This window comes from Notamacropus eugenii, chromosome 2, assembly GCF_028372415.1.
Source record: "Notamacropus eugenii isolate mMacEug1 chromosome 2, mMacEug1.pri_v2, whole genome shotgun sequence".
Lineage (NCBI taxonomy): Eukaryota > Metazoa > Chordata > Mammalia > Diprotodontia > Macropodidae > Notamacropus > Notamacropus eugenii.
This window is the reverse complement of record NC_092873.1, coordinates 38,389,119-38,404,635: the sequence shown is the minus strand read 5'-3', so window position 1 is coordinate 38,404,635 and position 15,517 is coordinate 38,389,119. Positions and strand designations below refer to the sequence as shown.

The 15,517-nt window shown below is 44.0% G+C and overlaps 1 protein-coding gene across 6 annotated transcripts in view; it reads right to left on the bottom strand.

Annotated features, from left to right (window-relative positions):
• Window positions 1-15,517, bottom strand: part of ABR (ABR activator of RhoGEF and GTPase) — a 289,390-nt gene that overhangs the window by 100,522 nt on the left and 173,351 nt on the right. For all 6 annotated transcript variants that reach the window (XR_011973884.1, XM_072639879.1, XM_072639880.1 and 3 more), the window contains one exon: window positions 6,151-6,336. Coding sequence is in view for 5 of the 6 variants with exons in the window: in XM_072639879.1 (XP_072495980.1) it covers window positions 6,151-6,336 (186 nt within the window). In the remaining variant the exon portion in view is untranslated. The remainder of the gene's footprint in view (window positions 1-6,150; window positions 6,337-15,517) is intronic.

Sequence of the window (15,517 nt, the reverse complement as noted above, 5' to 3'; positions counted from 1 at the left end):
AGCCCCAGGGAGATGAAGAGATGTGCCTAGGATCACACAGGTGGTAAGAGACAGGGAGCCAAGATTTGAATCAAGGCCTTCTGATTGCTTTAGCTCCCAGGCATCCTGAAGCCTGCTGCACATTGTCACTACTGTTTGATTGTAAGTACCTGGAAGACAAGGACGGCGTTTGCCTTCTCATTGCATCCCTAATGTTTAGCACAAAATCTAACACTCAGTAAGTGCTTAATAAACAAATGCTTATTGACTGACAGATTGCAGACATTAGGAATTAACTAGGGAGGGGAGGGAGAGGAGGGATCCAGAGCCAATTAGAGAGAGATGCTCAGCCCTGAGCTGTGAAGTGCCCTCAGGATCTCAGGTCTAAGGGGTTCAAAGCTGGGACAGGTAAGAAGTGGAGGGACTGGGGTGAGGAGATCTAGCTTCTTTCTGTGCAAGAGGACAGGTGCCAGGGCTGGCCCCCAAGTGGGCAGAGCTCCCTGAGATTCACCCAAAGCCAGCATTTCCATTATTTCCAGGAGTGATGGAAGCCATGGATCAAGAACACAGTCAAGAGGCACCCCACATTCCCTGGTTCCTCTCTTGCTCCCTTCCCTTTATGGCAGGCATTCATCACACACCATGGACCCCTTTCTAAGAATGTGTTTGTGTGGATTGTGTTTAGTCATTTTTCAGTCACATCCAACTCTTTGTTACCCTTTTTGGGGTTTTCTTGGCACAGATACTGGAGCAGCGTGCCATTTCTTTCTCCAGCTCATTTTACTGAAGGGGAAATGGAAATACAGCAAACAGAGGTTCAGTGACTTGCCCAAGGTTATACAGCTAGTAAGTGTCTGGGGCTGGATTCTGAACACAGGAACATGAGTTTTCCTGACTCCAGGCCCAGCATTCTGTCCATTGAGCCATAGCTGTCCCAGAAAGACATTTTTCAAATGCATAAAAATACAACAGAGAAGATTACAGAAGAAACCCCTGCATCGCCTATCCCCTACACTGCTGCATCGGTCTCTTTGCCTCAAGTCTCCCCCTGCTCCCCACCTGTGCCACCATCCCATTGCCCCAAAGACTCCTCACACTCGAAAATTCCAAGACTTTAGGATTTGAAGGTTCAGGTTCCATCACATCACTTTCCTACTCAATGGAATCCAGTAGCCTCCTATAAAAAGAGGCTTTCCCACTTGGTTCATAACTAGGTCGACCTTTCCAGTCTCACTAGATACTCACAGGATACTCCTGCCCTCAACATCCATCCATCCAGGCTGCTTTCTGTTCCTCACACAATGGGCCAGCTCTCATCTCTGAACCTTGGCACTGGCCATCCTCCTCACCTTGGCTTCAGAACCCCTCTATCCCTTCAAGACTCAGCTGCAGAATTCTAAAAAATGAATGCTAACAATAAATAAATAAATAATAAGGGGCAAGGGAGAGACACAGCTGAGGCACCACCTTTGGCACAGAGCCTTCTGGGATCTCCCCAGCTGCTAGCATGCTTCCACACAAGCCCCCTTTAATATTTATCCTCTTCACGTTTATGCTGTATATACTAATATATGTGCTTGTCAGCTCCTTCAATAGAAGGCAATCTCCTCATGAATGGGGATTTTTTTTTTATTCTTTTATTGGCATCTCAAGGTTTAGCATGGTGTCTGGCCTGTGTTGTTTTGCTGCGTCCAAATCTTTGTGATGCCATCTAGGGTTTTCTTGGCAAAAATACAGGAGGGGTTTGCCATTTCCTTCTGCAGCTCATTTGACAGATGAGGAAACTGAGGCAGACAGAGTGAAATGACTTGCCCAGGGTCATACAGCTAGTAAGTGTCTGAGGCCAGACTGGAACTCAGGTTTTCCTGACTCCAGGCCCAGCACTCCATCCATGGTGCCACCAAGCTGGCCCAGAGTAGGTGCTTAATAAATGCTCATTCCTTTTTTGATTGAGTTACTAATTAAGCACATTAACTTTGCAAAGGGCTTTCCTAGTGTTATGGTACAAATGTTGGTCTCTCCCAGTTTTCCAGATAAGCAAACAGGGGTTCTGGGAATGGAAGTGACCGTGCCTATGGTCACAAGGAAGGCCATTGGGCACAACACACAGCAAGACGGTGGAGGACCTGGTTCAGATCTCAGCCCCGTCCCATTCTGCCTTTGAGCTCTTTGGTTGTCAGCTTCCTCATCCGAGAATTGTTCCCTCAGAATCCCAGTACCTGGCCCAGAAAAGATGCTGAATAAGTTATTGTCAATTAGTTTATTGACAGAAGAAGAGTTGGAGAGGAGCCCTGAACTGAGAATTCTCTTCAGGCAGCCCTGCACAGACAAACATTCTGATCTTTATCCCATTGGGGGCCAGGGTGGTTCTCCCCTGAATTCTGGTCACCTGAAATGGAGATGCACTTGCTTGATGTCAGAGTCAAGGAGGGCACTGACTGCTAGTCATGGGATCTTGGACCAGTCATTGCCCCTCTCTCTGCCTTGGTCATTCTAACTCTAAAATAGGGATCACAGTAAGCATCAGAAATGGTATTTCAGCCCTGATGGGACCCAGAGCCAGTCTGCTCATTGCCTCTGCCACTGCCTGCCTCCCAGGGGCGCTGGTGTGAATACCTCTATACACAGTAAAAGCATGAGGTAAAGGGGGTCGCCTGGTTCCCTGCTTCTCTTTAGGCATCTTCTGTCAGTGGTTAGTTAATGGTTTGAAAACTACTAATAACCCTAGCATTTAAAAGTAGTCCAATATAAAGTATAGTAGAAGGCTGAATTTGAAATCTGAGGACCTGGGTTCAAATCCTGCCACTTCTATCACCTACTACTTGTGTGATCTTGGACAAATTGCTTAACTTTCACGGATTTTAATATTCCTCATTTTAAAATGAGGGGTTTGGAACAGATGACCTATAAAGCAGTATGGTGTACTGATTCTAGGGCAGTTAGGTGGCATCAGGTCTAGAGTCAGTTCCTGAGTTCAAATCTGGCCTCAGATACTTACAAGCTGTGTGACCGTGGGCAAGTCACTTAACCCTATTTGCCTCAATTTCCTCATCTGTAAAATAGGAGGGCTGGACTAGATGGCTTCTGAGGTCCCTTCAATTTAGATCTGTGATCCTGCCCCAGTGCTTACTATGCCCACTCAGTCACTTCATCTCCCTATACCTCAGCTTCCTCATCTGTAAAATGACAGAACAGGACCATTTGACTAGAGCTCTTCCAGCTCTAAATCTATGACATCAGGACAAACAAGTGACCATAGCTCTTGGGTAGAAGGGGATGTGAGGGAGTTTCTCATTCCAAAGCCTTTTCTAGGGACATCCTGCAGGCCCTAAAGAACCACATACCCCAGGGCTTCCTGTCTCTCTAGGTTAGGTACCAGCCAGAGTCATTAGGCATTCTGGGGGTGGTGGTTGCCTGGAAACAGCAGCTTAGCACTGGGTGATCTAATAAAGGAAATAGCAGAGATGCTAATTCCCTTTTTCCGGGTAATGAATAATCAAATCTCTAATGCCTCCCTCAGGAGGCAGACTCAGTCCCCTAATGAGGCAGACCTGGTCCCCACCCCCTTTCCAGGCCTCCAACTTGCAGAGCCCAAGAAGACCAGAACAACTCATGCAGAGCCATAGGAACAGAGCCACTCCAGATGCCTGAAAGGGATGCTCCTCTGGGACTGTATGAAGCACCTGGCCCCAGGAGAGGAAGTCATTTTGGGCAAGGTCTTCACACTGGGCCATGTGGCATTCTTCTTCTCCCTCCCTCCAGTGAGGAAAGTTAGACACTCCATTCAGTGCATGTAGACCAGCCTCATTCCCCAACTCCTCCCCTATCCCCCAAATGGCTAATGCCTTTCGTTGGAGATTAGACCATGAGTTTAGTGCTTGAAGGGATTCCAGAAGACACCTTATCTAAACCCCTCTTTAAGCAGATGAAGAAATGAAGACTTGCCCAAGATCACACAGGCAGGGTCAGAAGCAGAACCTGGGTCTTTTTCACTTCCAAGTTCAACACTTTCTTTTTCTAGAAAGGATGGTTCATCCTGCCTAGAGTCAGAAACAATACAGCTGAAAAGGACTTCCTATATATTCTGCAGGGTGGCTAGGTGGCACAGTGGATAGAGTATTGGACCTGGTGTCAGGAAGACCTGAGTTCAAACCCAGCCTCAGACACTTACAAGCTGTGTGACTATAGGCAAATTAACTTAAACCTGTATGCCTCAGTTTCCTCACCTGTAAAATGAGCTGGAGAAGGACATGGCAAACCACTCCAGTATCTTTGCCAAGAAAATCCCAAATGGGATCAGAGTCAGAGATGACTGAACAATAACATATATTCTGCATATTTTTTAGTAAGCAATTGTTCCCCCCAGAAGTGAGTGTCTCAGGGAAGGGACTCTTGTTTTGAATTGGAGCTTGTTTCCATTGAAATAGGATCAATGAGATCTGCAAGCTACTCAGGTGGTCATTTTACTGAGGACAGGAAAAGTGTAGGACAGTCACGAAGTGGGTGCTGCTTGGGAGTCCCCCACCTGGTTCTGTCAACCTTAGGTGATGGGGTGTAAGAAAAGGAGGACCTGAGATCCCTGTGCTATCTTCCCAATTTGCCCTAGTGGGAGCCCTGGAAGAGTCTGTTCTGTTTCTCTCAAGGTCAAAGTCAAGGTCAATCTCTTTAAAACCACCCTCAGGGTCAAGGTCAGTCCTGGGTTGTATGCTGAAGAACCTTCTTTAGCAGCAGAAGCAAACTAGCCTGTGCTTCCTCCCATTGGCTCTGGCATGACCCATACACCTTGGGTAAGTTACTTAGCCTCTGTTTCCTCATCTGAAAAATGAGGATATTGAACTAGATGGTTCTTCCCACTCCCCATGTATGACTTGATGATCCTATGATCCCCCAGTGAAGGGTAGCTGCCCGTCTTTGTATGGCCTGCCAACTAAGAATGGGACAAAAATAGGCAGTGGTGGGCTCAATTTGGCATGGGGGCCATAGTTTGATGACCCCCCAGTATAGTGGAGACAGAATAACTTTGAGGGCAAGAAGATCTGGGTTCAAGCCCCTTCTCAGACACTCACTGACTAGGTGATCCTGGGCAAGACACTTAACCTTTGTGTGCATCTGGTAGTGCTCTATTTCAAGTTGAAAGATAGCTGTTCAGTTAAAATTAAATCACTAATTCAGTTTGTTTTTTTTTAATGCTTCCTTGGCAGAGTTTCAAGTCCATGGCTCTGGGTTCAAATCCTTTTTCTACCACTTCCTGCCTTGTCTTGTTCTTGGTTTCTGGATATTCCTAGTCTTTCTGTAGGTAACTGAATTCCCATTCCCTTGTCACTTTTCCCCACTTGATTTCACTGCTCAGGGCAAACTGGGGACAAATGTAGGAGTCCTTGAGGTTCCCCTCTCCAGGGTCCTGATCGTTCTGGCTGCCAGGCATGGTTACCTCTGACTCTCACTTGGTACCTTGAAAAGCTCACAAGGTGGTACTTGTTCCTTGCCTGCCTGCCTGCCTGTCTGTCTGTCTGTCTCTCTCTCTCTCTCTCCCCTCATTTATTCATCAGGAAAAGAGACAGGCAGAAGGTCATCATGGGTCTACCCAGCTAGAATACCATCAAAAAGGTGCAGAGCCCCACCAGGAAGTGCAGAAGGATGTAGGCCATGCCAGGAAGAGGAGGCAAGGAAGGGGCTTAGGAAGGATATCAAAGCTGTAAGAGGTCTTTGGAGAAGCAATGGTACAGTGGACAAAGAGCCAGCCTCAGGGTCAGGAAGATGAGCTCAAATCCTGCCCCTGACGCATACTATCTGTGTGATCCTACAACTAACTCCCTGTGTGATACTGGACAAATCACTGAAGCTTCTCTGAGCCTCAGTTTCCTCATCTATAAAATAAGGAAGATGGACTAGATGGCCTCAGAGGACCCTTCCAATTTTAACACTTATGCTGCTTATGACAAAAGTGAGGCCTTCTCCCCAGAGGCTGGAAGACAACCTCCCCATAAAAGAGCTAAACTGAGAGGGACAGCTGGGAACTTCGTGGATTTCTCCCCTGAAAACCACTGCCCCCAAGTCCCTGTCTCCCTGGTGCTGGTGGCCCGGCAGCTTTGCGGTGCATGGTCGTCTGTATCTGAGAGCATCCCTAGTCTGGCCCTGGATGGGGTGGGGAGAAGGAAGCAAGGAACTTACCAGCTTTTGGAAGAGGTGGCCCAAGGTGACCTGGCTGTCCCACTGCTGCACTTTGGGGCAGAGGTTGTCATAGAACTCCTTGTGTATCTCATAGATGTCCTGGATCTTGTAGAAGATGGTCTCTATCTGCTGGATGGTGAGCACAGGCTGGGAGGTGGTGGCTGTGGCTTTGAGGGGTTTCATGGGCTGTGAGCAAGAAGGGAGAAAAGACAGGGCTGGAGTAAGAAAACCCAGGCAGAGTTAATCAAGAGTGTGGGGAGAGTGCGGGGTGAGGAGACCTATGCTCAGATTCCAGGGGTTTGTAAACACCTTAAATTCTGGGTCTCAGTTTCCTCATCCATAAAATGGGGACAAATCTGCTTATACTCTCAACCTCATGGGGACAGTGTGAAAAAAACAAACAATAAAACTTAGTTAACTATATTAACATCTCAAGGACCTATAGGAACTCCCTCTAATAATAATAATAATAACAGCCAACATTAATTAATAATTTTTTTTGAAGATTGAATAAAACATTCTCTTTATTAACAAAACAACCTCTGTACAAAAATTATAAATGTTTACAATATTAAAATTTTGCTTTCAAAGTCAGATAGCCACTTAGTAATACCTTTAGAATGAATGACACTTTCTTCAAGGCAAGTTTCTTTCAATTTGTTATCCCAGTTGAAAAAGCAAAAACCTCAACATCTCATATCTCAAAGGACATTTTGTTTACTGCTTGGTTTCTAAATTCAGCTGTGTGTATACACACACACATACACACACTACCTTAGGTAATATAATGTAATTCTCAAATGAACTCATCTCTTCATTAAAGGGTGTATCTTTTTTTTTTTATTTTTTTTATTTTTTTAATGTTTAACAATCACTGCCATACAATTGCGATTTTATCCCTCCCCACCCACCCCCCACTACCTCCCTCCCTCCCCACGACTGCATACAATTCTGTATAGATTCTACATATACTTTCCTATTGAGTATATTTTCACTATAGTCATGCTATGTAGTCAGACTAAGATAAATGAAAGAATCCGTATAACAAATCAGAACATGATACACAAACAGATACACATACACAAACATGATCTGCTACATTATGTGAGTGACTTCCATATTTCTCTCTCTGAGTGTGGAAGGCATTTTGCCTTGAGGTCCACCATTGGGATTTTTTTTTTTTCAGAAGTTCTTGTGTTATTAATTAATAATTAATAGCACTTTAAAGTTTGCAGCAAAGTGCTTTGCAGATATAATCACATTTGATCCTCATAATAACCCTAGGAGGCAGGTGCTATTTTTTATCCCCTATTTTACAGATGAGGAAACTGAGGAAGGCAGAGCTTAAGTGACTTGCTCAGGATCACACTGCTAATAAGTGTATGAGGCCAAATTTGAACTCAAAACTTTAGGATACCAGGTCCAAACTCTCTCCATTAATATATATATATACATTACAATCTCTCAGTACTTTTGGTCAGAAAGGTGGGGGAATTCACTATCAGGAAAGTAAACTGACTCGCCCAAGGTCATATAGCTAGCTAGGAAGCACCAGAGATAGGACCTGAACCCAAGGCTTCTGACTCCAGAGTCACAAAGGGTTACCTGAGGCCCAGGGAGGTGCAGAAATTTGCTTGTGGTCACAGAGGGAGTGTCAGAAGCAGAATTGGAGCCCAGATCTTCAGAGGATCTAGATCTAAATCTCAGAAAGACCTCAGCGAGTCCTCAATTTACAAATAAGGAGAATGAAGTACAGCCGGTAACATGACCTGTCCAGAGTCATACAGCTAGTAAGAGTCAGGGGCAAAATTTGAACCCAGGTCCTCAAGATTGCTATTATGGTGTCCTGTTGACTAAGGCCACATTGTGTCTTATGAATTTGAAAGCATCTATATAAATGTAAGGGTGCTGTTTTTTTAAAAGTGGATCTGTGATTTCATTGCTATAACAAAGGCCTATTGAGGAAATTCCATCCACTAATGCAGCGCAGCACCTCCTTAGCCACTTTTAACTTACAGTCATTGAGAGATTAATTAAGGGACTTGCCTAGGGTCACACAGATGGGACCTGAACCCAAGCACGAAACCAACTCTCTGTAAGTCTTGTTTCCTTTTCTCTAAATGTGAGTTATTATTAGACTATCCCTCCCCACAGGGATGGGAGGGGCTGGGGGGACATCTTTTGCCAGGGTCTTGTCCAAACAAGGGCCTGGGGTGGCACTGTATCCACCATATAGAGTCTGGAGCTTGATTTATCTTTGGGAGGGGCTGTCACAGGTCTCAACAGGCCATGCTCAGCTCACATGGCAAAGAAACCCAGCATGCTGGGACCTGCTGGATCCTGGGACAGGTGCCAAGACTGGGCACCCATGGACTCCATCTGGAAGCCAGTCCACAGGCTGTAGTTACTTGGGCACCACCCTGCCAGGCATGCTGTAATGGGTTGTTTGCTTTTTTTTTTTTTTTTAACAGGGTTCACACTTTCCTCTGGAGAGGACCTCACCCGGTATTTCATGAGGCCCCTTCCCCTCCCACTGTAACGGATGGGAGGGTTAGCCTGGAACTTCCTCCCTGTAAACCCAGCCGCCCTTTTGCTAGCAATGGAGAGAGAAGCGTTGGGCTCTCGGGAGGCGGAGATCAAACAAGCCCAGCTGATAGGATCAGAGGTTTCAAAGCAAGACAGTACCTCAGAGACCATCTAATCCAACTTCCACATTTTATAGCTGAGGAAACTGAGGCCCAGAGAGTTTAAATAGCTTACAGGATCATCACCTTAGAGCTAGAAGGGGCCTCAGAGGCCACCAAGTCCAACAGATGAGGAAACTAAGGCTCGGGAAACTAAACTGATTTGCCCAAGATCCCATAGCCATTTAGCGTCAGAGATATAGGATTTGACTTAAAGTAAGAAAACCACTGAATTAATAAATAAAACTAGAAGCTAGCTTTATGAAAAAAACAACAATAAAATAGATAAACCATTGGTTAATATGATTTTTAAAAAAGTTAAGAAAACAGAATTACTAGTATCAAAAATGAAAGGAGTGAATTCACCACCAATGAAGAGGAGAGTAAGACAACTGTTAGAAGCTATTTTGCCCAATTATATGCTACTAAGTTTGACAGTTTAAATGAAATGCATGAATATCTACAAAAATATAAATTATCCATATTAACAGAAGAAGAAATAAAATACTTAAATAATCTAATCTTAGAAAAAGAAATCAAACAAGTCATCATTGAGCTTCCTAAAAAAAAAGATCCTCAGGACCAAATGAATTCACAAATGAATTCTACCAAGCATTTAAAGAACAATTAATCCCAATACTATATAAACTATTTGAAAAAATAGGCGAAAGATTCCTTTTACAATGCAAAGAAGATGGTCAAAAGATATGAACAGGCAATTTTCAAAGAAATCATATCTACAGTCATACAAAAAAATGCTCTTAATCACTACTGATCAGAGAAATGCAAATTAAAACAACTCTGAGGTACCACCTCACACCTATCAGGGTGGCTAATATGACAAAAAAAGAAAAATGTTGGATGTCGTAGGCGAAGTGGGAAAATTAGGACACCAATGTACTGCTGGTGGAGTTGTGAACTGATCCAACCATTCTGGAGAACAATCTGGAACTATGCTCAAAGGGCTATAGAACTATGCATACTCTTTGATCCAGGAATATCACTGCTCGGTCTATATCACAAAGACATCTAAAAAAAGGTAAAAGAACCTATTTGTACAAAAATATTTATAGTAGCTCTTTTTGTGGTGGCTAAGAATTGTAAATCAAAGCAGTGTCCATCAATTGAGGAACAGTTAAACAAGCTGTGGTATATGATTGTAATGGAATATTATTTTGCTATAAGAAATGACAAGCAGGATGATTTCAGAAAAACCTAGAAAAACTTACATGAACTGATGCAAAGTGAAGCAAACAGAACCAGAAGAACATTGTACACAGTAACAGCAAAAATTGTTCAGTGAAGAACTGTGAAAGACTTAGCTATTTTCACCAATACAACAATCTAAGACAATTCCAAAGGACCAATCAGGTGAAGTATACTATTTGCCTCCAGAGAAAGAGCTGATATTAATTAAATACAGACTGAAGCATTTTTCAGAGGGATAAAATTGGGAACTCAAAACTTGAAAGAAAAATGTTAAAGAAAAAAGAGAGAGATAAGATTTGAATTCAGGGCTGCTGACTTCAGAGCCAAAGCTTTTTCTACTACCACGATACTGCTCCTATTTAGGCTCATCACGTGTTTTGTTTTTGTTTTTTTTTTCACCATCCAATGATCCCTCCCTTTCCAACAGGCAGGAATATGCATGTCTGACTTAAGATCCTCTGGGGCCCGCAAAAACAGAGACCAAGAAGTCTCAGGAGAGAATGGCAAGCTGTCGTCACCCAGTATGGTCCACAGAGTTAGCCAAATAGGAGCAATGCTCCCTTTTATTCCATACCACATGGGTATTGGAAGTGGGGTGGGTTGCAGTTCCTGACACCCACAAACCATCTGCTTTACATGTCAGACAGAGACTTTCCTAGAACAGCTGGTCTCCAGAGGCCTCCCAGCTAGTGTGGCTTGCCTGGAGGGTTAAAGGGTAGGGAAGGAGCAAGGAGGGGAAACTGGCTGTTTTGTTTCTTGGAAAAGGAAAAAGAAAAAGGAAAAGGGGAGAGAAGAAAGGGGGTAGCATTTTCACCAAGTAACTTAACTTTGCATTTTATTACATCCTCCCAAAAAGGGGGGAGAAAAAAGTTTCTTCTCCCTCCAACAGTCCCTTAACTTCTCTGCAAAATCAACAGCTTTCCAAGTGAGAGATCTTTTCACAGCTCCCCTAAGCAAACACAGTGGCAGCCATCTGAGCAAGAGTCAGGCCAGAATATGGAGAGAGCTCCAGCTTGCAAGGCCTGTCTGCAGAGAGTTGCCCAGATGAAAGGGACACATGAACACGTAGAAGATCACAGGGTCCTAGATTTAGAGCCAGAAGGGAACTTAGAGGTCATTGGGTCCAAGCTTCTCATTTAACAGATGGGGAAACCGAAGTTAAGTGACTTGCCAAGGGTCACAAAATTACTAAGTATCTGAGGTAGAATATGAACCCAGACCTTCCTGACTTCCATTCCACTGCCCTATCCACTGTGACATACTGCCTCAGAAGAGCACAGAACATCCATAAGGATAAAGGGTCTAGAAACCACATCAAAGGAGGAACAGTTGGGGCAACAGGAAATGGATAAGAGGATTTTCAATTTACAGCTTGATAGGATCTCAGGTCACTGAGTCCAACTATCATTTTATGAATGAGGAATCCAACCTCCTCATTTTACAGATAAGGAAACTGAGGCCCAGAGAGGTCACAGATTTAGAAACAAAAGCAATTTAGCAGTTCATCTAGTCCAGTGCTTTTTATGGGGTTGCAAAAAAACTGGCAACAGTAAAAGGTTTTTGAATGTGCAACAACCAAAAATTAATTAAAAAATCAAACTTGTAATGAATCAGAGGTGTTTCTGGTAGTGCATGCATCAGGCAACTTCACTGCAGCCTTGGTTCTGAACATGGAGCATGGGCACTTTGCACTACACGTGCCCTCAGGCCATGCAACACCAGCTGAAATTCGAGTGGAAAAATGTTAAGAAGCCCTGATCTAGTCCAATCCACTCATTTCACAGATAAGGAAACTGAGGCCAAGAGGTGTCAAGAAATAAACATCTGAGCCACAATCTGGATCCAGGTCCAATAAACCTCAAATTTCACCCTCTTTCCCTGGCACTATGTTTAACCTAGAAAAGAGAAGATGGGCAGGGGCACCGTAAGTCCCTTCAAAGATCTGAAGGCTTTTCATGTGGCAATGGGAGTAGACTTATTCTACTATACACAGACACAGGTCTTGACTTTACAAAAAGGGAAGAGTTGTCTAACAAGCAGTCTAGCAAGAGAATGCATTATCTTGCTGTGGGAATATGCACACACCCCTGTCAATGAAAGCAATCCAAGAAGAAGCGAGATGCCCATCTGTCAGGCATGCTACAGGAGCAGTTCATTCATAGGCTGGAATCAAAAGTACAGAAGGAAGGCTCATTCAGAGATTTAGAGCAGGGATGGATATCAGAGGGCATCATATCCAGTATCATTTTCCAGACAAGGAAAATGAGGCCCAAAGAGGTTAAGAGACTTGCATGGTATCACAAAGTCTGAGGCAGGTTAATTCAGGTCTTCCTGACTCCAACCCATACACATATAAGTGACCAAGCAGGGATTCAAATCCCGGTCCTCTCACTCCAAGTTAGTACTCCAAGTGGCAGAACCCATATCTGATCCCAGGGCCTCTGTCTCCAAAACCAGAACTTTCTAGAGAGCCCACCCTCAGCCTTCCCCAAAATATATCCTCACTGTACCAGGCAAGAGTCTGGATGTGATGACCTGAGAGCCCTTTCAGCCATTAAATTCTAGGATTCTAAGTTTGCATCCTGCTGCCCCCAGCTCCAGTTAAGCCTCACCAGCAGAAAGTCCCAGGCTCAAAGTCTCCCTCTCCCACCTGTCTGAATATGAAAGCTATAGCTCCCATGCTCTGCCAAGGGAAAGGTATTATGTTCACTTAAACAGACAAACTCCCAGCTCTAGGATTGAAGGACTCTGGTAAGTAAAGAACATGAGTAGACCATATTCTCCCTCCCTAATACTTCTGACGATCAATATCTACTGAGTATCTGAACATGGAGTTAGGAGATGTGAATTTAAATCTGACTTCAGATACTTCTTAGCTATTTCACAGGGTCATGGATTTAAAAGTTTCAAAGGGCCTCAAAGGTCATTCTTTGTCCAATTTCCCACACTTTCCAGTTGAGGAAACTGAGAAGCAGATAGGCTCAGTAACTTAAAAATAGCTACTAACAGCAACAGCTAACATTTATATACAACTTGCCAGGCATTGTGCTAAGCCTTTTACAAATATTATCTCACTTGATCCTTACAACAACCCTGGGAGGTAGGTGCTGTTATTATCCCCATTATATAGATGAAGAAACTGAGGCAGGCAGAAGAAACTGAAGTGATGTGCTCAGGGTCAGAATTTGAGCTCATGTCCTCCTGACTCCAGGCCAGCTCTCTCCCCTTCTCTCTTTTCATCTCTCTCTTCTTCTCTCTTGCTCTCTGATTCTGTCTCTCTTGCTGAGCACTACAGAGTGTAAGTGAAAGCCAAGGTTCCTGCAACCAACATTTATTAAACCTCTACACTGTACAAGCACACTGTGATGATAAGCACTGGGGGCTCACAAAAATGGTGCCATCTGAGAGCCCCCAGTCTTTGCAGAGGGATAAGGTACATGACAGATGACTAACTGTAAGATGTACAGTACATGACCAGGGCATTAGAGAAGTGTAAAAGCATTGTGTGATATCCAAGGGAGAAGGCTGCACCCAACCAGGGATACCAAAATCCAAGGCGGCACCGGCCTCCTGACTGACCTTTGAATAAGAATCTCCTGACTTGGTGACTTTGCACTGGCTGTCCCTCAAGCCTGGAACTTTCTCCACTTCCTCGCTTCCTTCAAGTTTCAGATAAAATCTCACCCTTTAAAAGAAACTTTTCCCAGTAGCCTTTAATGCCAGCACCTTCTCTCTGGTTATTATCCTATACATCATTTGTTTGCTATATTGTCTCTCCCATTAGACCATGACTTCCTTGAGAATGAGAATTTCTTTTTTGCCTTTCTTTGTATTCCTTAACATAATACCTAGCACACAGTAGGCACTTAATAAGTATTTCTTGACTGAAAAGGTCTTCAGAACACCAAGTAGTAAACAAATGGAGGCCTTAGAAATAGACAAAAAATTCAGCAGAAAAGATAAGAAGAGCTGGAAGCGCTTGAGGTTTTACTAAATGACATTATTTTCAATTGGGCATGTAGACAGGAAGGAGAGAGTGCAGAAAGAGAGGTTAAGGATATGAGAAAGAGATGGATTACTGGAGCTAAGTCCTAGCAGAGGTGGGAAGGCACAGGTTATCTCTCTACTGTGACTGGAGGGAAGGGAGAGAGGAGTAATGATGCACCTCTCTGGGGAGGAGCAAGACAATGGTTGGTTGTAAAGGAAGGAAGGAAAGATTCAGGAGAGTCATCATGGAGAATGGTGAACAGATAAGGGTTGGGGAGAAAGACCAGTGGGTAGTAGCAAGAGCCTCAGCAAAGGAAATGGAGGCTGGATCTTAGCCTAGGTCAAAACTGGCAAAAAGGGGAGGCAAGCCTAACTTTGAACAACTAATGATTACTAGAAGAATGTATATTATGATATGCTTCAGTGCACAGTATAGACACTAAGCCTATGCCTCAGAAATGGGGAAGTGATGTGAACTGGAGCCATCTGGGAAGGTTTAAATGGGAAAGATGGGGCTTCAGTTGGAGCCAAAGGAACAGGATTTGGATAGAAAGAGGAAGTAATGGGACATTAGAGGGAGGAGGAACTAGCCGAAGGAAAGGCAGGGAAGTGAGAAGGGATTTGGCATCTGTAAAGGAAATGCCAGGAGAGAAGGGATCAGAGCATCTCATGAAATTAGACAGCAGTGACTTTAAGGTTTATTTAGTGCTAGGGTTTTTCAACTGGGATACACAGACACCCTATCCCAAGAGATCCCTGAAGAGATTTCAGAGGCTCTATGAACTTGGGTAGAAAAAAAAAGTTTTTATTTTCACAGTCCTCTAAGTGGAATTTGGTATATTCCTTAATTATTTAAAAATATATTTTTTCTAAATAGGGGTACATAGGCTTCACCATTCTGTCAGAGGGCTCTGATACAAAAACGTTAAGAATGCCTGATCTAGCCCAACCACCTCATTTTACAAGGGGAAGGAACTGAGGCCCAGAGAAGATGAAAAATCTTGCCCAGGCCCATAGAGTTGGAAAGTGACAGGGACAGCACTAGGCCCCAGGTCTCAGGCCTCTCAGCGTTAGGTGCGTCTACCATCCATCAGGCAGAGATCCCTCCCGCTCCTGCTTTTTTTCCCGTTGATCTGGCCCACCTTTCCTCGTTCCTTCCAGAATTCCAAGCTGGGAGAAGATCCCTTCCAGCTCAGAATCTCCCAAGATTTTCCAAAATCACTTCCTCCTCCTGCCTTCTCTCTATGGCACCACCATTCATCCCATTTCCCATGTCTGGAACCTTGGTGCTAGCTTTGATTCTTTCCACTCCAGTTTACCTTAATCCACACAGGGCTGATGTCTCTCCTCCCTTAGTTTAGCTGAGACAAGGTTGGGGTAGGAGAGTTTAAAAAGTACTTTTACTTGAAAACAAAGGAAAACAAACAAGAAAGAATACAAAAGCCTCAAATGCCAGGCAAGAATAACTCAGGTTTCTTTAATTTGAC